The following is a 23,424-nucleotide window of genomic DNA, read 5'->3' as shown; positions in this document are numbered from 1 at the left end:
GCAACCCATGCCAAAGGGCACACAGTCGACCTCATCTCACACAAACTATCAACAAACCAGAACCTAATAATAATAGATACTAAATGGACAGAAACACCATGGACTGACTCTATAAACTAAACCTATCACTAAAATGACGGAAAAAGGGCTCACACCACACACAACCTACAGCACCAGAGGCAAAATAGACCCGGAAACGTTCTGGCTACAAATATACAATAATGAATGGACAGGATAAACAAATGCCACACACTATCTCACAGAATGGGATAAAAGATGCAAAAGCACATTAGACGAAATAGCGTCCCTACAAACAAATGCCACACACTATCTCACAGAATGGGATAAAAGATGCAAAAGCACATTAGACGAAATAGCGTCCCTACGAACAAGAACATCACGTAGGAATAACTCCATAACGTGGTTCAATGATGAACTGAAAAAATTAAAAGCACACTCCAAGAAACTCGAACGAGCATGGAAAAAAATAATAGTTGAACACACACTTAATGCATGGAAACTGACACAAAGAAAATACAAATATGCAATAAGACTAGCCAAAAGGACATATTATAAAATCAAAATAGGGCCTGACTACAAAGACGCGAAGAAATTATACCAACTTGTGAACAAATTACTAGACACTACAGCAGTCACGGCAACCAACATAGACATTCCATCTACAGACAATCTCGCCAAATACTTCAAGGAAAAAATTACAAACCTACGCAACACGCTACATCAGGACAATACTGACATCGAAATCAATAATTTGGATCCAACCCCTGGAGAATACCCAACTGATCGAACTTGGTCAAACTTCATGGTCCTCACCGTCGAAGCAGTCACCCCTGAGATCAAAAGGTTCTCTAGCACCCAGTGTAAACTGGATACCTGCCCTAACCATTTACTAAAATCCGCCCCTGACTGCTTCATAACATCCCACCTAAACTACATGCTCCAACAAGGTCTCTTCCCTAAGGAATATGGCAACATCCTACTCACCCCAATCCCAAAAGATACCAAGAAAAAAACAAGCGACCTTACCAACTACCGCCCAGTTGCATCTATCCCACTAGCAGTCAAACTGATGGAAAGCATGGTGACCAAACAACTTACTGACTACATGGACAAGTTCTCAATACTACATGAATCAAAATTGGGATTTCGCCCCCTCCATAGTACCAAAACAGTGCTATTCACTCTCCTGGCCAAATTCAAGCAGGAAATAGCTACAGGTAATAGTATACTTCTCCTCCAGTTCGACATGTCGAGTGCATTAGACATTGTTAACCACAATATACTACTAAGACTCTTAGACTACTACGGGATTTCTGGAAATACACTTAGCTGGATCAAGGGTTTTCTAACCACCAGAACATACCAAGTGAAATCAAATTCAAACATCATACCACCGTGGAATGCAGATTGCGGAGTACCTCAAGAATCACCACTATCACCAATACTTTTCAACATAATGATGATCCCACTTGCCAAGTCCTTATCCAATCTAGGCCTCAACCCATTCATCTACACAGACAGTGTCACAATATACATTCCCTTCAGACATGATCTGACAGAAATTACCAATGAAATCATGCTAAACACCGAAAAAACACACTGCCTCATCCTCTCATCTTGACATAATACATACAAACCCACAACCATAAACACCCCAAACCACACCCTCCCTATCTTAGCCTGAAAATTCTCGGCGTCACAATCGACCACAGCCTCACATTTGAGAGCCAAGTGAACTCCACAACAAAGAAAATGTTTCTCTCAATGTGGAAACTTAAACGCGTAAAACCTTTCTTCCCAAGGGAAATATTTTGTAATCTAATACAATCAATGGTATTAAGCTATGCAGACTACTGCAACGGAATCTATGCGGGATGTAAAGAACAACTCACAAAGATATTTGGTAAAACATGATTCGAAAGTGCCAAACCCCTCCGAGAAAAACTGCACTGGCTTCCAATCAAACAACGTATTACCTTCAAAATCTGCACCCTGGTCACAAAATCATCTACGGCGATGCCCCAGGATGCATGACAAATCTCATTGACCTACCAAACAGGAGCCTAACCGGATTATCTCGCACATAACCTAAACCTCCACTACCCAAACTGCAAAGGACTTAAATACAAAACAACCTATGCATCCATCTTCTCCTATATAAGCACACAACTATGGAATGCAGTGCCAAAACCTGTGAAAACAACCTACGACCACTTAAACTTCAGGAAATCACTAAAAACTTACCTGTTCAAAAAGGCATACCCCACCGACCCCACATAAATGCCTACACTCTGCAACACAGCAAATCCAAAGCTCGTAATGGACACTGTACAACCTTTCTTCTCTTCTACCCCCATTGTACCTGACACATGTACCTTTATCCGATCACAACATCACCTTGTACTTGTTTCCCTACCGGACTAGGCAAATGCCTTTACGGTACTATGTAAGCCACATAGTACCACTGTCCTCTCGCACCGAGGATATGTCTCCAAGTGCTGCCTGGGAGGGAAAGGTTAGGACAGCTGTTGTAGTTGGTGATTCGATCATTAGGCATAAAGGTGGCTGGTGGACGTAAGGATCGCCTGCGCCTGGCGACTTGCCTGCCTGGTGCGAAAGTGGTGGACCTTACGCGTCACCTAGATAGGATTTTAGATAGTGCTGGGGAGGAGTCGGCTGTCTTGGTACATGTGGATACCAATGATATAGGAAAATGTGGGAGAGAGGTTCTGGAAGCCAAATTTAGGCTCTTAGGTAGAAAGCTCAAATGCTACCTGTTCCACGTGCAGGGCCCAAGAGACAGGCAGAGCTCCGGAGTCTCAATGCGTGGTTGAGACGATGGTGCAGGGAGGAGGGTTTTAGATTTGTTAGGAACTGGGCAAGATTTTGGGGAAGGGGGAGCCTATTCCGAAAGGATGGGCTCCACGTTAACCAGGGTGGGACCAGGCTGCTGGCGTCGGCATTTAAAGAGGGGATAGAGCAGCTTTTAAACTAGAAATAGGGGAAAGTCAACAGTCGCTCAAAAGTGCGTGGTTCGGGATAAGGTATCTTGCAAGGATACCTCACAAACAGGGAAGATAGGGTTTCTGGATAGTGAGGTTGCACAACAGACCGTGGTAAGCCAGGTGCCCTTAAATACGACTAAAGATCAAACAAAAGATGGCAAATCAATAGTGTCAAGTACTAAGCATCATGCAAATAGGAACAACAAACATTTTCTGAAATGTCTATATGCAAATGCTAGGAGTCTAAGAAATAAGATGGGAGAGTTGGAATATATTGCACTAAATGAAAAAATGGATATAATAGGCATTACTGAGACCTGGTGGAAGGAGGATAACTAGTGGGACACTGTCATACCGGGGTACAAAGTATATCGTAGTGATAGGGTGGACTGGACTGGTGGAGGGGTAGCATTGTATATTAACGAGAGCCTTGACTCAGATAGAGTACAAATTCAGCAGGACACAAATCAAACCTTTGAATCATTGTGGGTTGAAATTCCATAAAGGACGGTGATAGGAGTGTACTACCGTCCGCCTCGCCAGGATGAGCAGGTAGACGCAGAAATGATAAAAGAAATCAGAGACGCAAACAAAATGGGCAATGTGATAATAATGGGTGACTTCAATTATCTAAATATAGACTGGGTAAATGTAACATCGGGACATGCTAGAGAGGTACAATTCCTTGATGAAATCAAGGACAGCTTTATGGAGCAGCTGGTGCAGGAGCCGACGAGAGAAGGAAAAATTCTAGACTTGGTCCTTAGTGGAGCGCGTGATCTGGTGAGGGACGTTATGGTACTGGGGCTTCTTGATAACAGTGATCATAATATGATCAGTTTTGATATCAGCCATGAAGCAACTATACACAGGAAGTCAAATACATTAGCATTTAACTTTAAAAAAGGAGACTATGATAAAATGAGAAGAATGGTTAAAAGAAAACTTAGGGGGGCAACTGAGAGGGTAAAAACTGTACAACAGGCATGAACACTGTTCAAAAATACCATCCTGGAGGCCTAGGCCAAACATATTCCGCGAATTAGAAAAGGAAGACAGAAGTCCAAAAGACAGCCGGCGTGGTTGAAAAGTGAGGTGAAGGAAGCTATTAGGGCTAAAAGAAACGCCTTTAGGAAATGGAAGAAGGAACCGTCTGAAAATAACAAGAAGCAGCATAAGGAGTGTCAAAGTAAATGCAAGGCACAGATAAAGAAGGCCAAGAGGGATTACAAAAAAAAGATAGCATTAGAGGCAAAAAAAAGTAGTAACATTTTTTTTTGGTATATTAAAAGCAGGAAGCCGGCAAAAGAATCGGTTGGGCCGCTGGATGACCAAGGGGTAAAAGGGGCGATCAAGGAAGACAAATACGTAGCGGAGAGATTGAATGAATTCTTTACTTCGGTCTTCACCGAGCAAGATTTGGGTGGGATACCGTTGTCGGAAATGGTATTTCAAGCGGACGAGTCGGAGAAACTTACTGACTTCAAGGTAAACCTGGAAGACGTAATGGGGGCAGTTCAGCAAATTGAAGAGTAGCAAATCTCCTGGACCGGATGGTATTCATCCTAGAGTACTGCTAGGAGCTTGCGGAGCTACTATTAGTGATATGCAATTTATCCTTAAAATCAGGCGTGGTACCGGAAGATTGGAGGGTGGCCAATGTAACGCCGATTTTTAAAAAAGGTTCCAGGGGAGATCCGGGAAATTATAGACCGGTGAGTCTGACGTCGGTGCCGGGGAAAATGGTAGAGGCTATTATTAAAAACAAAATTACAGGAGGTGTGGGCGTGTCAAGATGGCGCCGTGAGCGGTGGTGTTAGAAGCGAGCTCCTGCCTACTAACTGCTGAAATCTGATCTAATTACCTGCTTTGAGATATGCCGCATACCAAACGCAAAGGGACGATTCGGGGGGTTCCCCTACACCCCGCGACGTCCACGCCGGCAAGTGGAGGTTTGGAGCGCTTCTTCCCCGCACTGTCCCGAAGAAGCGGAGTGGAGTCCTTAGCGGGAGGGACCGGTGAAGCGATCCTCCCGCAGGAAACAGAAATATCTCTCTCCCCGCCTTTCTCTACGACGCCTCCTTGCCCTGCAACTGCCTTGAGCGGGACGGGGTTTCTCTCGGAACCCGGAAAGGGTGATCCCGAGGAGCTCAGAGGGGAGTCCAACTCTTTAAGGACATCAGCAGCGGCAGGAGAGACGGAGGTGAGCCTGGGTAAGATCTGGCTGAAGTTACTGGAAATAGAAAAAACCCTGAGACAATCTTCGGACGAGGTAAAGACTCTGAGTTTGAATGTGCAGGAAGTGAAAAACTCTTTAGATATGGCAAAACAAGATTTTTCTTCTAAGATTGATGCCTTACAGAGAGAGACAAAGCAAACTGATGATTTTAAAATGGCTGTGATAAAAGATAATATGGAAATTAGAAGAAAATTGGAACAAGTAGAGAACTTTAATAGGAGATTAAATCTCCGAATATTGAATTTTCCTAGAATATTGGGAGTACCCCCAAACGATATGTTCCAGAGATACTTAAAAGAAAACTTAAATTTTCCCCAAGAAGTATTTCCTCCTTTGAACAAGATTTATTACATACCAAGCACGATGAAAAAGGTTGGGACAGAGAATTTAATAGATCTACAAAATGTCACAGCCATTTTGAAACAAACAATTGAAGAATCATCTGAAAGAGGGACGTTGATAATTTCTTTTGTATTTCAACAGGATTTAAATGCAGTAATGCGTCTTTACTTTAAATCAACTAACCGTGTGTTTGTTGGCCAGAAGATCTGGCTTTATCCGGATGTGACTAAGCTTACTCAAAAAAACGTAAAAAGTTTCTCTCTATGAGGTCAAAAGTTTTGGAATTGGGAGGTTCTTTCCTCCTGGCCTATCCCTGTAAATGTGTCATCAGGTTAAATCAAGTTAAATATATATATTATTTGCCTGATCAGCTTCAGACCTTCCTAGACAATAAACAACGATAGAGTTGAGATATATATGGGACTGACGGAACCATATTAATCTTTATTTACATATTATGATTGTGTTATCTTCACTAATTCCTATCCCCCTATTATTGAGGTCTAAGGAAGCCAAACTTTGTCTATATTAGGACGTTTTGGACAATTATAATTTTCCTGCATTATTATTTAATGGCTGTATTACACTTTTGCAGTATGATAATTTCTGTAATAAGTATATAAAACTAATAAAAACTATGAACATAAAAACAAAATTACAGAGCACATCCAAGGACATGGATTACTGAGACCAAGTCAGCACGGCTTTAGTGTGGGGAAATCTTGCCTGACCAATTTACTTCAATTCTTTGAAGGAGTAAACAAACGTGGGCAAAAGGGAGCCGGTTGATATTGTGTATCTGGATTTTCAAAAGGCGTTTGACAAGGTACCTTATGAAAGGCTACAGAGGAAATTGGAGGGTCATGGGATAGGAGGAAATGTCCTATTGTGGATTAAAAACTGGTTGAAGGATAGGAAACAGTGGGGTTAAATGGGCAGTATTCACAATGGAAAAGGGTAGCTAGTGGGGTTCCTCAGAGGTCTGTGCTAGGACCGCTGCTTTTTAATATTTTTATAGATGATTTAGAGATGGAAGTAACTAGCGAGGTAATTACATTTGCTGATGACACAAAGTTATTCAAAGTCGTTAACTCGTGAGAGGATTGTGAAAAATTACAGAAGGACCTTACGAGACTGGGAGACTGGGCGGCTAAATGGCAGATGATGTTTAATGTGAGCAAGTGCAAGGTGATGCATGTGGGAAAAAAGAACCCGAATTATAGCTACGTCATGCAAGATTCCATTAGGAGTTACGGACCAAGAAAAGGATCTGGGTGTTGTCGATAATACACTGAAACCTTCTGCTCAGTGTGCTGCTGCGGCTAGGAAAGCGAATAGAATGTTGGGTATTATTAGGAAAGGTATGGAAGCCATGACAGAAAATTGGAAGCCACATTGAGCCTGCAAATAGATGGGAAAATGTGGGATACAAATGCAACAAATAAATAAAACAGGCGTGAGGATGTTATAATGCCGTTGTATCGCTCCATGGTGCGACCGCACCTTGAGTATTGTGTTCAATTCTGGTCGCCGCATCTCAAGAAAGATATAGTAGAACTGGAAAAGGTGCAGCGAAGGGCGACTAAAATGATAGCGGGGATGGGACGACTTCCCTATGAAGAAAGAATAAGGAGGCAAGGGCTTTTCAGCTTGGAGAAGAGACGGCTGAGAGGAGACATGATACAGGCATATAAAATAATTAGTGGAGTGGAACAGGTGGATGTGAAGCGTCTGTTCATGCTTTCCAAAAATACTAGGACTAGGTGGCATGCGATGAAACTACAGTATAGTAAATTTAAAACAAATCGGAGAAAATGTTTCTTCACCCAACGCATAATTAAACTCTGGCGTTCGTTGCCAGAGAACGTGGTGAAGGCAGTTAGCTTAGCAGAGTTTTAAAAGGGGTTAGACGGTTTCCTAAAGAACAAGTCCATAAACCACTACTAAATGGACTTGGGAAAAATCCACAATTCCAGGAATAACATGTGTAGAATGTTTGTACGTTTGGGAAGCTTGCCCAGGTGGACAGGATGCTGGGTTCGATGGACCCTTGGTCTTTTCCCAGCGTGGCATTACTTATTTACTTATTGAGCCTGCAATTAGGTGGGAAAATGTGGGATACAAATGTAACAAATCCTATATAATAAAAAGCACCTCCAACATTCTGAAGCTGACTCTGTGGCACTGTGGCAGTGTAGGGTTCGTAAGTCTGTAGTTCAGCGTTTCATTGGCTCTCACTGTCCCCGCCCTCACGTCGAGGAAACAGAACGCTGCATAGTTGCCAAGCAAACAAACGCGACGTCACAGGAACGAAGAACCAGTCAGACAGAACTGAACTTGGAGGAGGGAAGTGGAGTGGATTGAATCTCTAACAAACAATCATATACAGGGAGGTACGAACATCAGTGGAGGCAAGTGCACAGAACGGAAGGGAAGACAAGCATTTAATCTCACACTCACTCTCAATCACTCTGTGTATCTCTCTCTCACACAGTCTGTAAAACACACTATCACTCTGTCTCTCACATGGACAACTGTATGTTGCATTCTCACGAGTAAGGAGCTCTTCTGATATGATTGTTAAACTGATTGAAGGGCCTGAACAAGGAAAACTTTTACCACATTGTAACACAGTTTACACAAAAAATATTGTATATAAAGAAATCTTACACATGTAAACAACAATTATATTCAGAATACAACCGTGGCAGCATTAATGGCAGGAAGTCATTACATTGCTAGCGCCTGTTTCATTGCGTTTCCAAGAAACTGGCCTTTTTTACTAGTAAATAAATAAAATAAATAAAACTTAGTCACAAGCAATATTAGTTTGTTCGAGTTGAGCTATTTTAATTTGTTTGAAGTATGTTAAAATATTCTGCTGCACTTCTTGTGTTTCCATCACAGCTTTCCTCCTCATATGTTTCTGTGACTTTGTGAGATGGTTTGCAATTATTTATTTTCACTGAACCAGAACAGTGTTTCATGTTTTTGCAAAGTATTTTCAGTTTTCAACTACTACTCTTGGAAAATCATTCATTCTCTCTCTTGCTCCTATATTTGTCAAGTGGCATTTCTTGTGGTGCTTTCTCATAAAATCAAGCAACGATTCTTTTGAACTTTGAGTCAGTGCGTTCTGACACTGGCATTAAGCTTTTTTTTTTGCATTGATGTAATGTGTACCAACGTGGCCTTGTAGGAGAGTGTCTTGTAATGCTAGGCTGCTACCACTGTACCACCGATTTCCTTCCATATCTCTGCACAACACACTCTCCTCACAATGCGCTTTCTTTCTACAGCAGAATAAAATTTCAGATTCAGTGATTAAGTGTGTTAGTTCACTTTTAAAGGTAATAAATAGAAATAAAGCAAAACATTGAAAAGAAAATAAGATGGTACCTTTTTTATTGGACTAACTTAATAAATTTTTTTATTAGCGTTTGAAGGTAACCCCCCCCCCCTTTCTTTGGATCAGAAATGAGCAAATGTTTGCAAATATTAGAATATATAAGTGAAACACAAAAGCATTCCAATGACAGTCTCACATGAAGAGGGTGGGGTGGGTTAGGTGAGAAACGGAGAGCTGAGTGGGTGAGAGACAGGGAGAGATGGATGGGTGCGGGTGACAAAGCAGTATAATTTTATGGTTTATAATGGGATAGAAAACCCAGATCTTTAAGTCTTGTCTGGTGGGTGTCAAAATATTTCATCATTTTGACTTCAAAGGTCTTACGTTCCTGGATTATCTTAATTTCCTTTTAGTATCTCACCATAAAATCGTTCAATAAATTTATAGCAACTGTAAATCCATTAATATACCTTTATTAACACAAATTAAAATCTATGATACTGTCATTCTGCTTCACTTATTCATTCATAGCATTTCATCTACACTACATTCAAATTGTTATAGACAAAGATGTATTCACTAGAAATCCTGTAAACCCGCTGTTAATGAATGTCCCACTTCCTTATTCAGAAAACCTCAATGGACAGGATATTATACAGATATCTTTCTATTATGATGTCCTCCAAATGTATTTGATTATTCTATTGTCCATTTGTCCATGTATCAATTCTTCCAATAGAAGCGGAACAATTCTATTCAAAAAACTCTTTCACTGGAATAACCAATGACTCAATAGAAAACAGATCTGAAACTTATCTCCAAACGTTGGCCTTTTACGTGGCGCGAACGAAGTCCTTCAGACAATCCTCCCAGTTTGTTTCTTTTTATCCCAACTGGAACAGAGTCACCATCTGTAAACACACCATTTCCAATTGGCTAGCTGATAGCTTTTCCTTCGCTTATGCCCAAGCTGGGCTAACTGTGGAGGGTCATGTCGCGGCTCATATTGTCAGAGACATGGCTGCGTCGGTGGCTCACTTAAAGTCAGCCTCCATTGAAGAGATTTGCAAAGCTGTGATGTGATCTTCAGTCCACACATTCACATCTCACTATTGCCTTGAGGAAGATACCCAATGCGATAGTTGGTTTGGCCAGTCAGTGCTGCAGAATCTGTTTGGGGTCTAGAATCCAACTCTGCCCTCCTAGGCCCGTTTTGTTCTATTCCAGGCTGCACTCTCAGCTAGTTAGTATATAGTTTCAGGTTAATCTACGTTATGTCCTCGCAATTGAGAGGCCCAATTGACCAATGTTTATTGTTTTGGGTGAGCCTGGTTGCTAAGGATTCCCCACTTGTGAGAATGATATAGCCTTCTTGTCCTCAGAGAAAGTGAAGATACCTGTAGCAGGTATTCTTCGAGGACAGCAGGCTTATTATTCTCACAATCCCGCCTACCTCCCTTTGGAGTTGTTTCTGTCTTTCCTTTTGTTTGTTATTGAATTAAAACTGAGACAGGCGGTCGGGCACTCTGCTCATGCGCAGTGGGGCACATCACGTGCACCAGAAGACTTTAGCAAGTTTTTTGCTATCCGTTTCGCCGGTTCTCGGGCCGAAGCAGATCATCAACCCACTTGTGAGAATAATAAGCCTGCTGTCCTCGGTGAATACCTGCTACAGGTAAGTATCTTTGCAGTTCGTGCAGTTATTCCTGAAGAAGTCTGTGTAAAGTGAAACCTAATGGCTGTGGTTGGCTTGGGATTTGGAATATCACGATTGAGGATTTTGAATGGTTTCTGAAGAATGGAAGTTTATTTACACTAATTTTGATTGAAGGATCGGTGTTGTCTTCCTCTGTTGTTCTCACCGAGGGAATTTTCAAGAGATTACTGCTTGAAGTTGGAACATGTTATCAGTTTTTGAAGGTGGTAGCAATGACGAATGGGAGCCCTCAACATAGTATGTTGCAGTTATAGTACCACTATGATATTGATATTTTTATATGAGCTCTGCTTTCATTATAAAAATGAATCAAAATTCATATATAGAGTAAAGAAAGGTTGGAGGGTGGTGATAAATGGAATCTGCTCGGTGGAAAGGAAGGTGAGTAGTGGAGTTCCTCAGGGATCGGTGCTGGGGCCTATTCTGTTTAATATATTTGTGGGAGATATTGCTGAAGGGTTGGAAGGAAAGGTGTGCCTTTTTGTGGATGATACGAAAATAGCCAATAGAGTGGATACCCCGGAGGGAGTAGAAACGATGAGAAGGGATCTCCAAACATTAGAAGAATGGTCGAGGGTCTGGCAGTTAAAATTTAATATATGCAAAAAAATAGAAACCTAAATACATTCACTATCCACTCTTATAAAATTAAAATTCTAGAGTAGTTTACAATAATGTACAATGGTGCTCAGAATACAGTGCATGAATTTTAAGCCATAATTATGCTTGTATCACCACTGGTAATCACCATCATCGCACCAGCCCTCCCTTCCTGCCTGCTAATGGAGCTGCACTCAAGGATCACTAGGATCGCTATCACCAGTCTATGTATACCATCTAATGATGATAACACTGGTAATGCTTAGCTCCACTGCATGAGGTGTAGTTCAATAAATTGGCTAGGTGTACCAACGGATAAAAAATGGCTGTCCATTCAATTACTTTGTCTTCTTTTTTTTCTTTTTTATCTATGCTCGTGCTAATACTACAGTGCAGTGCTACATTTACAACAATCGGCGTTAGCCAATGTTCTCACGTTCTCGTTCACTCTCGTTCTCTACATGCTGCATGTTTCACCGTTCGGCTTCATCAGGAGAACGAAACAATTTCATGGAGACTGTCAGGAAGAGATCAGACAAACAGTCCCGTCCAGGATCAGGTTTTTCTGAGATGAGAGTAACTAGTGAGGCAATTTGCTGACGACACAAAGTTATTCAAAGTTGTTAAATCGCGAGAGGATTGTGAAAAATTACGAGACTGGGAGGCTGGGTGTCTAAATATCTTGCTAAAGATGTAAAAAGACTAGAAGCGGTGCAAAGAAAAACAACAAAAATGGTATGGGATTTGTGTTGCAAACCATACGAGGAGAAACTTGCTGACCTGAACATGTATACCTTGGAGGAAAGGAGAAACAGGGGTGATATGATACAGATGTTCAAATATTTGAAAGGTATTAATCCGCAAACAAACCTTTTCCAGGGACGGGAAGGCGGTAGAACTAGAAGACATGAATTGAGGTTGAAGGGGGATAGACTCAGGACTAACGTTAGGAAGTATTTTTTCACGGAGGGGGTGGTGGATATGTGGAATGCCCTCCCGCGGGAGGTGGTGGAGATGAAAACAGTAACGGAATTCAAACATGCGTGGGATAAACACAAAGGAATCCTGTTTAGAAAAAGGAATGGTTCCGTGAAATCTTAGCGGAGATTGGGTGGTGACGCTGGTAATTGGAAACAAATCGGGAGCTGGGCAGACTGCTACGGTCTACGCCCTGATCGTGACTGAATAGATAGGGATGGGCTGGAGTGTAAATTTTAAGGGGCTTCAATGTTAGTTTCAGAGCTTAGTACAGTACTAGGCAGACTTCTACAGTCTGTACCCTGAGAAAGGCAAGGACAAATCAACCTCGGGTATACATATAAAGTATCACATACCATGTAAAATGAGTTTATCTTGTTGGGCAGACTGGATGGACCATACAGGTCTTTATCTGCTGTCATTTACTATGTTACTATGGAGCACCGTTCTTGCAAATGAGCATGGTAATTAGTGGTAAAAATTGTTTTATAAGTAAGTGCAGAAGTATGTACATACTTCACAGATATCTCTACTATAATAAAAAGCACCTCCAACGTTCTGAAGCTGACTCCGTGTGGCTTCACTGAAGTGAAGGGTTCGTAAGGTTCGTCAGTCTGTCACCATCTCTCTCGGCCCTGCCCTCGCGTCAAAACGTGATGATGTCGAGGGCGGCGGACCTATCAGAGACGCGAGGGCGGGGCCGAGAGAGATGGTGATAGACTGACGAATCTGACGAACCATATGAATCCTTCACTTCAGAGAAGCCACGGAGTCAGCTTCACAACGTTGCAGGTGCGTTTTATTACACTACACAGCTCCCTAATTTTGCAGTTAAACATCGCAGGGTGGCTGGAGGGGGGGAGGGGGGGCAACGACCCTGGAACTGGGAGGGAGGGAGAGAGGGAGGGCAACGACCGTGCAACTGGGAGGGAGGGAGGGAGGGCGGGCGGACCCTGGAACTTGGAAGGGGGCGGACCCTGGAACTTGGAGGGGGTGACCCTGAAACTGGGAGGGGGAGAGGGCTGACCCTGCGAGGGAGGGGGAGAGGGCTGACCCTGAGAGGGGGGGGGCAACCCTGAAACTGGGAGGGGGCGGTGCCACCCTGGAACTGGGAGGGGGGGAGGGAGGGCCCCTGGCACACACTCGCATTCTCACACACACACTCTCGCACCCAGTCACACTCTCTCTGTCACACACACTCACATATTCACTCTCTATCACACACTCACTCTCACACACACTCCAAGGAAAACCTTGCTAGCACCCATTTCATTTGTGTTAGAAACGGGCCTTTTTTTCTAGTATATATATAAACTTTTAAGAAATAGATATTGAATATTGCAGTAGATATTTATGCACACATTCCTTTTGTTTTTGTATATGCTGAAAATATGACATTTCTCTAAAGGTCAAATAAACATTTTTTGTCAGTGGATCAGATGCATGGATAGATGGTAGGTTGGAGGTAGAGTGATGCGTGTGAGGGATATCTAGAGGGGACAGTTCTATAAAGGGCACTAAAAGTTAGGCAACAAAAATCTGTGCACCCAGATTCCATTATGGAATAGAGCACAGGTTCCCAAAACATGGTATGCAAGGGCAGTATGTTACCAGGGGTATGTAGTGCCCCTGCAACACACCCCAAGTCGGCATCTCTCCCTCTTTCCTCCCCCTGTACATATTATAAAAATGCACTTAAATGTTATTTATTACTACTATTTAAAAGAAAGGTATTACATTATGAAGGCAGAGCTACCTTCATGCAGAAGTCCAGCAGAGTCTAAATTCTAAAGGAGAATGTTAAAGCCATCCATCAGTAAGCTGAAGCTGAGGAGCTGAAAATGGGTTATGAAGAAGACCATGACCCTAAACATGAAAGTAAATCTACTACATAGGCTAAAGAACACATTTTATTGGACAGGCCAAAATGTCCCAGCCTAATCCCTGTTGAAATACTGTAGCAAGACCTGAAGCAGTGAAGCTTTCAGATGTCAGCTGAGACAGTTCAGTATGGAAGAGGGGAATCTGCATTCTGTAAGAGCAATTTGAGATTCTGATGAGCAGTTACAGGAAGCATGTAGTTGAAAGTTATTGCTGCTCAAAGAGGTGCTGCCAGTTAATGAGAAGGGGTTCACATTTTATCACACAAGGATACTTATTGTTAATATTGTTGAGTAAATAATATAAATATATCTTTTTTTTTTTTTAGCTGTGTGGAGTTATCTTTTGTCTCTTATCAGGTTTTACATTAAAATCTAATCATAATTTGTGTCTACTTTAGCACAGTTTATACCTAATCATAAGGATTTCACAAACTTTTTTTTAAAAATACCCTATGTCTATGTATTCACACAGATGTTTATATATACTACATTGTAGAGTACTTATATATTGCTGTGTTATTTTATAATGCTTGATAAAAGTAGGTACAACTATTCTTCCCAATATCTGTTTCTATTTTATGAGTATTGTATATCTGGATTTCACTACTACCTTTAGCATCATGTGGAACACTTAATATGACAGAACCCCGTCATAATATCCTGGACAAAATAGCCTTGTAGCAAAGTAGTCCATAGCCCTTCACAAAAATAAGTATAGTAAAAACTCCGTCTCCCTCCGTCTGGGGGTCTAGTATCTCATCTCCCCCATTCCCTCATCTGAGTTGTCTCTTCCTTGAACTCCCTCTCCATTGCAGTATCTTTCTCTCCCCACCCCCATGTTCTGTCATTTCTCTCCTACTGCCTCCTTTCCTGCATTCTGGCATCTCTCTCTCTTCCTCTCCTTCCCATGGTCTGGAAATGCATCTCTTACTCTTCCTTCCCACTCAGTCCCACATGTCTCCCTCTTCCTCCTGCCTACCCTCCACTGTTTGGTATCTCTCCTGTCCTTCCCCTCCCCCGGCTATCCTCTAACATTCCTGTAGTCTACTGACAGCGTCAACAAGCTGCTTCGGCTGGCCCCTAAAGCATTTTCTCTGTGCCCTGCCTACATGGACATAGGAAGTTGTATCAGATGAGGCAGGACACAACATAGGGAACGTTTCTGGTGGCTCACAGGAATGTTGGAGGATTGGGCGGAGGGGTGGACCCTTTTGTCGGAGGGCTCATTTGTCCGGGCTAAATTGTGGGCAGGCTCTTTTGTCAGGGGCCGATTTGTCGGGGGCTATTTTGTCTGTTGTCTCCGGGCTGTTTTGTGTTTGGGCCTTTTTGTCAGGGCTATTTTGACCAGGTACCTAATATGTCTTAGTTATATGATCTTATTTTTATGTTTTATGTTTTGAGTTTAGGTGCATTGACATACAGCAGAGTAATGAAGTGGAGAGGACGCAAGCTCTTCGATTGGTCAGAAAGGTATGGTGAGAAATCATTTAAACTATGAGTGTCTTGGTGTAATGATTTTTTGTTTGTTCTAATGCTATGCTAAGTTGGCACCATTTGATATCTTTTGTTATCCCCATCTATTGCTTTCTACATTTCTTAATTTTCTTTCTGTTTTAATTAGTTTTATCTGATTCACCTGTTCTCCGAGGACAAGCAGGCTGCTTGTTCTCACTGATGGGTGACGTCCACGGCAGCCCCTCTAATCGGAATCTTCACTAGCAAAGTCCTTTGCTAGCCCTCGCGCGCCCGCGCGGCCGTCTTCCCGCCCGAAACCGGCTCGAGCCGGCCAGTCTTCTTTTGTCCGCACTCGGTACGGTCGTATTTTTCGCCGTGTCGAGCCCCGGAGAGTCGACCTCGCGCGTCCATATTGTTGAACGTGTTTTTTCTTCATAAAAGCTTTCCTTGTACTCGGGAAGTGCTCCGGAACCCCTCCACCGGGTTTCGTTTCAATCCTCCCCGTATTTCCAGCTTTTGGCCCCGATAAGTTTTCTTTCGTCGTCGGGGTAGGCCTCTTTTCGGCCTCGGTCGAGATTTTCTCCCTCTAAAGTTTTGGTGCTCTTTTTCCGTCATTTCGGACTTTGATTTCGCCGGCGTGATTTTTCCGCCCATGACATCGAAGCCTTCCAGCGGCTTCAAGAAGTGCACCCAGTGCGCCCGGGTTATCTCGCTCACTGATCGACACTCGTCGTGTCTTCAGTGTCTGGGGGCCGAGCACCGCCCTCAGAACTGTAGTCTGTGTTCCCTGCTTCAAAGGCGGACTCAGGTAGCGAGACTAGCCCAGTGGAACGTTTTGTTCTCGGGCTCTTCGTCGGCATCGGCACCGGGATCTTCGAGTGCATCGACGTCGTCAGCGTCCAGACCATCTTCCTCGGCCGCCCTTGCATCGAGTGCATCGAGGCATCGGGCCTCTGCATCGGCGCCGAGACATCGGATAGCTGCATCGACGTCGGTGGTACCGGGACCTCGTCTGCTGATGTCGTCGGACGGTGGTGCATCGTCAGGAGTGCAGGTGAGGGCTGTCCATTCCCCTGCTGGTGGCGGTGAGCCTTCGGGTGGGTCTCCTCCCACCCTGAGGGCTCCTGCGGTACAGCCCCCCCGAGACCGACCTTCTTCGGCCTCGGCCCCGAGGAAGCGACGGATGGATTCTACGTCCTCCTCGTCGGTGCCGGGGAGCTCCGGTGACATGCTTCGGAAGAAGTCGAAGAAGCATCGACACCGGTCTCCTCCCCGCGTCGGCACCGAGAGCTCTGGGTCGCCGAGGGATTCGGCACCCAGCAGGCATCGGCACCGAGAGGACCGCTCACCCTCTGTCCAAGAGGTGTCGATGCGCTCCACTCTGGACAGCCCGGAACAGCCTCCTCGCCCGGAACAGGTCCTGACGTCGACGCCTGCATCGACCTCACAGCCTTTCTCTGCAGCCGCTCTAAACGAGAGCCTCCGGGCCGTTCTCCCAGAGATTCTGGGAGAGCTGTTGCGCCCTACCCCTCCGGTACCGGCGGTGCTTGCGCCTCCGGTACCGTCGAGCATGGCGCCGGCTGGCCCATCGCCCAGGTTGAGGTCCCCGACGTCGGTACCGCACGCAGCGGCCACCTCCCAGGAAGGCTCCCCGACTACGTCGGCGGAGGGAGCTTCGCCGATGCGGGCGAGGGAGTCTACCTCTCGACGCCCCCATCGTGGACGTGGCTCCACTGAGTCGAGCAGGGCGAGGTTGCAGACACAGGTTCGTGAACTTGTGTCTGACACCGAGGGTGAGGCCTCGTGGGAGGAAGAGGAAGATCCTAGATATTTCTCTGACGAGGAGTCTGAGGGTCTTCCTTCTGATCCCACTCCCTCTCCTGAAAGACAGCTTTCTCCTCCCGAGAGTCTGTCTTTTGCTTCCTTTGTCCGGGAGATGTCTACGGCCATCCCCTTCCCGGTGGTTGTGGAGGACGAGCCCAGGGCTGAAATGTTTGAGCTCCTGGACTATCCTTCTCCACCTAAGGAAGCGTCCACTGTTCCCTTGCACCATGTCCTAAAAAAGACATTGCTTGCGAACTGGACGAAACCCTTAACTAATCCCCACATTCCCAAGAAGATCGAGTCCCGGTACCGGATCCATGGGGACCCAGAGCTGATGCGCACTCAGTTGCCTCACGACTCTGGAGTTGTGGATTTGGCCCTAAAGAAGGCTAAGAGTTCTAGGGAACATGCTTCGGCGCCCCCGGGCAAGGACGCTAGAACCTTAGACTCCTTTGGGAGGAAGGCCTACCATTCCTCTATGCTCGTGTCCAAGATCCAGTCTTACCAGCTCTACACGAGCATACACATGCAGAACAATGTGCGGCAGTTGGCGGGTTTGGTTGATGCTCTTCCCCCTGAGCAAGCCAAGCCTTTTCAGGAGGTGGTCAGGCAGCTGAAGGCGTGCAGAAAATTCCTGGCCAGAGGAGTTTATGACACTTTTGATGTTGCGTCCAGGGCCGCTGCTCAAGGTGTGGTGATGCGCAGGCTCTCATGGCTGCGTGCCGCCGACCTGGAGAATAGAATCCAGCAGCGGATTGCGGACTCGCCTTGCCGTGCGGACAACATTTTTGGCGAAAAAGTCGAACAGGTGGTAGAGTCTCTCCACCAGCGGGACACCGCATTCGACAAATTCGCCCGCCGGCAGCCTTCAGCTTCTACCTCTACAGGTAGACGATTTTTCGGGGGAAGGAAGACTGTTCCCTACTCTTCTGGCAAGCGTAGGTACAATCCTCCTTCTCGACAGCCTGCGGCCCAGGCTAAGCCCCAGCGCGCTCGCTCTCGTCAGCAGCGTGCGACTCAGCAAGGCCCCGCGGCGCCCCAGCAAAAGCAAGGGGCGAGCTTTTGACTGGCTCCAGCAGAGCATAGCCGACATCCAAGTGTCCGTGCCGGGCGACCTGCCGGTCGGAGGGAGGTTGAAAGCTTTTCACCGAAGGTGGCCTCTCATAACCTCCGATCAGTGGGTTCTGCAAATAGTCCGGCAGGGGTACACCCTCAATTTGACCTCAAAACCTCCAAATTGTCCACCGGGAGCTCAGTCTTACAGCTTCCAGCACAAGAGGGTACTTGCAGAGGAACTCTCCGCCCTTCTCAGCGCCAATGCGGTCGAGCCCGTGCCATCCGGGCAAGAAGGGCTGGGATTCTATTCCAGGTACTTCCTTGTGGAAAAGAAAACAGGGGGGATGCGTCCCATCCTAGACCTAAGGGCCCTGAACAAATATCTCGTAAAAGAAAAGTTCAGGATGCTTTCCCTGGGCACCCTTCTCCCCATGATTCAGCAAAACGATTGGCTATGCTCTCTGGACTTGAAGGATGCCTACACACATATCCCGATACTGCCAGCTCACAGACAGTATCTGCGATTTCAGTTGGGCACACGCCACTTCCAGTACTGTGTGCTACCCTTTGGGCTCGCCTCTGCGCCCAGGGTGTTCACAAAGTGCCTAGCTGTGGTAGCAGCGGCACTTCGCAGGCTGGGAGTACACGTGTTCCCATATCTCGACGATTGGCTGGTAAAGAACACGTCCGAGGCAGGAGCCCTGCAGTCCATGCAGATGACTATTCGCCTTCTGGAGCTACTGGGGTTTGTGATAAATTACCCAAAGTCCCATCTTCTTCCAGTGCAGAACCTCGAATTCATAGGAGCCCTGCTGGATTCTCGGACGGCTCGCGCCTATCTCCCAGAGACGAGAGCCAACAACTTGTTGTCTCTCGTCTCCCGGGTGCGGGCGTCCCAGCAGATCACAGCTCGGCAGATGTTGAGATTGCTGGGCCATATGGCCTCCACAGTTCACGTGACTCCCATGGCCCGCCTTCACATGAGATCTGCTCAATGGACCCTAGCCTCCCAGTGGTATCAGGCCGCTGGAGGTCTAGAGGACGTGATCCACCTGTCCACGAGTTTTCTCGAATCCCTGTATTGGTGGACGATTTGGACCAATTTGACTCTGGGACGTCCCTTCCAAATTCCTCAGCCACAAAAAGTGCTGACCACTGATGCGTCTCTCCTGGGATGGGGAGCTCATGTCGATGGGCTTCACACCCAAGGAAGCTGGTCCCTCCAAGAACGCGATCTACAGATCAATCTTCTGGAGTTACGAGCGATCTGGAACGCTCTGAAGGCTTTCAGAGATCGGCTGTCCCACCAAATTATTCAAATTCAGACAGACAACCAGGTTGCCATGTACTATGTAAACAAGCAGGGGGGCACCGGATCTCGCCCCCTGTGTCAGGAAGCCGTCAGCATGTGGACCTGGGCTCGCCGGTACGGCATGGTGCTCCAAGCCACATATCTGGCAGGCGTAAACAACAGTCTGGCCGACAGATTGAGCAGGATTATGCAACCTCACGAGTGGTCGCTCAGCTCCCGAGTGGTGCGCCAGATCTTCCAAGCGTGGGGCACCCCCTTGGTGGATCTCTTCGCATCTCGAGCAAACCACAAAGTCCCTCAGTTCTGTTCCAGGCTTCAGGCCACCGGCAGACTGGCGTCGGATGCCTTCCTCCTCGATTGGGGGGAGGGCCTGCTGTATGCTTATCCTCCCATTCCTCTGGTGGGGAAGACTTTGTTGAAACTCAAGCAAGACCGAGGCACCATGATCCTGATTGCTCCTTTTTGGCCGCGTCAGATCTGGTTCCCTCTTCTTCTGGAGTTATCCTCCGAAGAACCGTGGAGATTGGAGTGTTTTCCGACCCTCATCACGCAGGACGAAGGGGCTCTTCTGCATCCCAACCTCCGGTCCCTGGCTCTCATGGCCTGGATGTTGAGGGCGTAGATTTTGCCTCTTTGGGTCTGCCAGAGGGTGTCTCCCGTATCTTGCTTGCTTCCAGGAAAGACTCCACTAAGAGAAGTTACTTCTTTCATTGGAGGAGGTTTGCCGTCTGGTGTGACAGCAAGGCCCTAGATCCTCGCTCTTGTCCTACACAGACCCTGCTTGAATACCTTCTGCACTTGTCTGAGTCTGGTCTTAAGACCAACTCCGTAAGGGTTCATCTTAGTGCAATCAGTGCATACCATTACCAAGTGGAAGGTAAGCCGATCTCAGGACAGCCTTTAGTTGTTCGCTTTATGAGAGGTTTGCTTTTGTCAAAGCCCCCTGTCAAGCCTCCTACAGTGTCATGGGATCTCAATGTCGTTCTCACCCAGCTGATGAAACCTCCTTTTGAGCCACTGAATTCCTGCCATCTGAAGTACTTGACCTGGAAGGTCATTTTCTTGGTGGCAGTTACTTCAGCTCGTAGAGTCAGTGAGCTTCAGGCCCTGGTAGCCCAGGCCCCTTACACCAAATTTCATCATAACAGAGTAGTCCTCCGCACTCACCCTAAGTTCCTGCCAAAGGTCGTGTCGGAGTTCCATCTGAACCAGTCAGTTGTCTTGCCAACATTCTTTCCCCGTCCTCATTCCTGCCCTGCTGAACGTCAGCTGCACACATTGGACTGCAAGAGAGCATTGGCCTTCTACCTGGAGCGGACACAGCCCCACAGACAGTCCGCCCAATTGTTTGTTTCTTTTGATCCCAATAGGAGGGGAGTGGCTGTAGGGAAACGCACCATTTCCAATTGGCTAGCAGATTGCATTTCCTTCACTTACGCCCAGGCGGGGCTGGCTCTTGAGGGTCATGTCACGGCTCATAATGTTAGAGCCATGGCTGCGTCGGTAGCCCACTTGAAGTCAGCCTCCATTGAAGAAATTTGCAAAGCTGCGACGTGGGCTTCTGTCCACACATTCACATCCCATTACTGCCTGCAGCAGGATACCCGACGCGACAGTCGGTTCGGGCAGTCAGTTCTTCAGAACCTGTTTGGGCTTTAGGATCCAAGTCCACCCCCCGAGGGCCCTGTTTGTTCTGTTCCAGGCTACACTCTCAGTTAGTTGGTAAATTTTTTTTTAGGTCAATTTCTGTTATGTCCTCGCCGTTGCGAGGCCCAATTGACCATGGTTGTTGTTTTGAGTGAGCCTGGGGGCTAGGGATACCCCATCAGTGAGAACAAGCAGCCTGCTTGTCCTCGGAGAAAGCGAATGCTACATACCTGTAGAAGGTATTCTCCGAGGACAGCAGGCTGATTGTTCTCACAAACCCGCCCGCCTCCCCTTTGGAGTTGTGTCTTCCCTTAAGAGTTTGTCTTGCTACATACTGGACTGGCCGGCTCGAGCCGGTTTCGGGCGGGAAGATGGCCGCGCATGCGCGGTGCGCGCGAGGGCTAGCAAAGGACTTTGCTAGTGAAGATTCCGATTGGAGGGGCTGCCGTGGACGTCACCCATCAGTGAGAACAATCAGCCTGCTGTCCTCGGAGAATACCTTCTACAGGTATGTAGCATTCGCTTTATTGCTAATCGTATTAATTGTATTTTTTATTGTTTTTACATTATATGTTTATGAATCTGTCGTCAGCTTCCTTGAGCTCTTCTGTGGAAGGGTGGGTTATAAATTTTAATGATCCTAGAAAACTGAATGTAACTAAATGCATGTGTTATGGCTTCGTCTACTCATGCCACCACAGAAGGTCTTTCACAGGCAGGTTTTGGGCGTGATGAGGATCTAGTCCTACCATTTGTTTACATTTTTTAAAATTACCTTTTTCTTCACTACCTTATGTTTTCTGCATTGATGTGCCAGCCCAGTTATGAAATTCTGTTTTAAGCTGGGGATGCCTAGTAAGAATTTTTGATTTTGTAATGTCCGTTTTCCGAGGATACACAGGCATAATATTCTCACAATGGGTGACATCATCCAACTACTGCTACTTGAAATCTTTAAGGCGCCCTTACCGAGCATTTGCAGGTTCTTTCCTGCATGAGCACAGGCATGTCAGTTTTTTGTTTTCCACGGAGCAGAGCGGTTGTATTTTTAATCTCTCCTCAGCATGTCAACTTTTTGCCTTTTAGTGCCTTCCCTTAATTTTCCTCATAATTATTTTTGTTAATTTGTTTTTCTCATTTTCGGCCTGAGGGGCCTCTGAGGCCTTCTGGAACCCTCCTATACTCCCCTCCTCTTCTCTGCCCTTCTCTTGCGCCCTATGGAATGCCCGCTCTATCTGTAACAAACTCCCCTATATCCAGGACCTCTTTATCTCGCGTCACCTCCATCTGCTCGCCATAACAGAAACCTGGCTCTGCCCTGATGACTCTGCTCAGTCGCAGCCCTGTGCCATGGCGGTTATCTATTTTCACATACTCCTCGCTCTGCTGGCCGTGGGGGCGGTGTTGGACTACTTCTCTCTCCCTCCTCCAGATTTCAACCCCTTCTTCCACCTCAATCTCACTGTTTTTCCTCCTTTGAAGTCCACTCTATCCGCCTTTTCTCTCCTCTGCCTCTTCGAATAGCGGTCATTTATCGTCCCCCTGATAAGTCCCTTTCATCCTTTCTCAGTGACTTTGATGCCTGGCTTGCCTTCTTCCATGATCCTTCCTCCCCCTCTCTCATCCTTGGTGACTTTAATATTCCTGCTAATGATCCTTCCAACTCTTATATTTCCAAGTTACTCGCTTTAACGTCGTCCTTTAATCTCCAACTATGCTCCACCTCCCCCACTCATCAAAATGGTCACTGTCTTGATCTCATCTTCTCCTCCAACTGTTCACCCTCTAGTTTCCTTGCCTCCGATCTTCCCCTCTCTGATCACCATCTTATAACTTTCACACTTAAATCTCCTCCCTCCCAGTCCCGTCCTATCCTATCTAATTTATCTAGGAATCTTCACGACATTGACCCTTCATCTCTATCCTCCCATGTTTCAAACCTCCTCTCTACTGTGGCACCATCCACGTCTGTCAACGAGGCTGTTTCTTCTTACAA

General features: G+C 46.0%; 1 protein-coding gene across 1 annotated transcript in view; it reads left to right on the top strand.

Annotated features, from left to right (window-relative positions):
• Window positions 1-23,424, top strand: part of RICTOR (RPTOR independent companion of MTOR complex 2) — a 468,276-nt gene that overhangs the window by 42,493 nt on the left and 402,359 nt on the right. Inside the window, exon 6 of the mRNA XM_030193057.1 lies at window positions 15,541-15,604. Within this exon, the coding sequence (XP_030048917.1) occupies window positions 15,541-15,604 (64 nt within the window). The remainder of the gene's footprint in view (window positions 1-15,540; window positions 15,605-23,424) is intronic.

This window comes from Microcaecilia unicolor, chromosome 2 (assembly GCF_901765095.1).
Source record: "Microcaecilia unicolor chromosome 2, aMicUni1.1, whole genome shotgun sequence".
NCBI lineage: Eukaryota > Metazoa > Chordata > Amphibia > Gymnophiona > Siphonopidae > Microcaecilia > Microcaecilia unicolor.
This window is presented reverse-complemented; position numbering and strand designations above follow the sequence as displayed.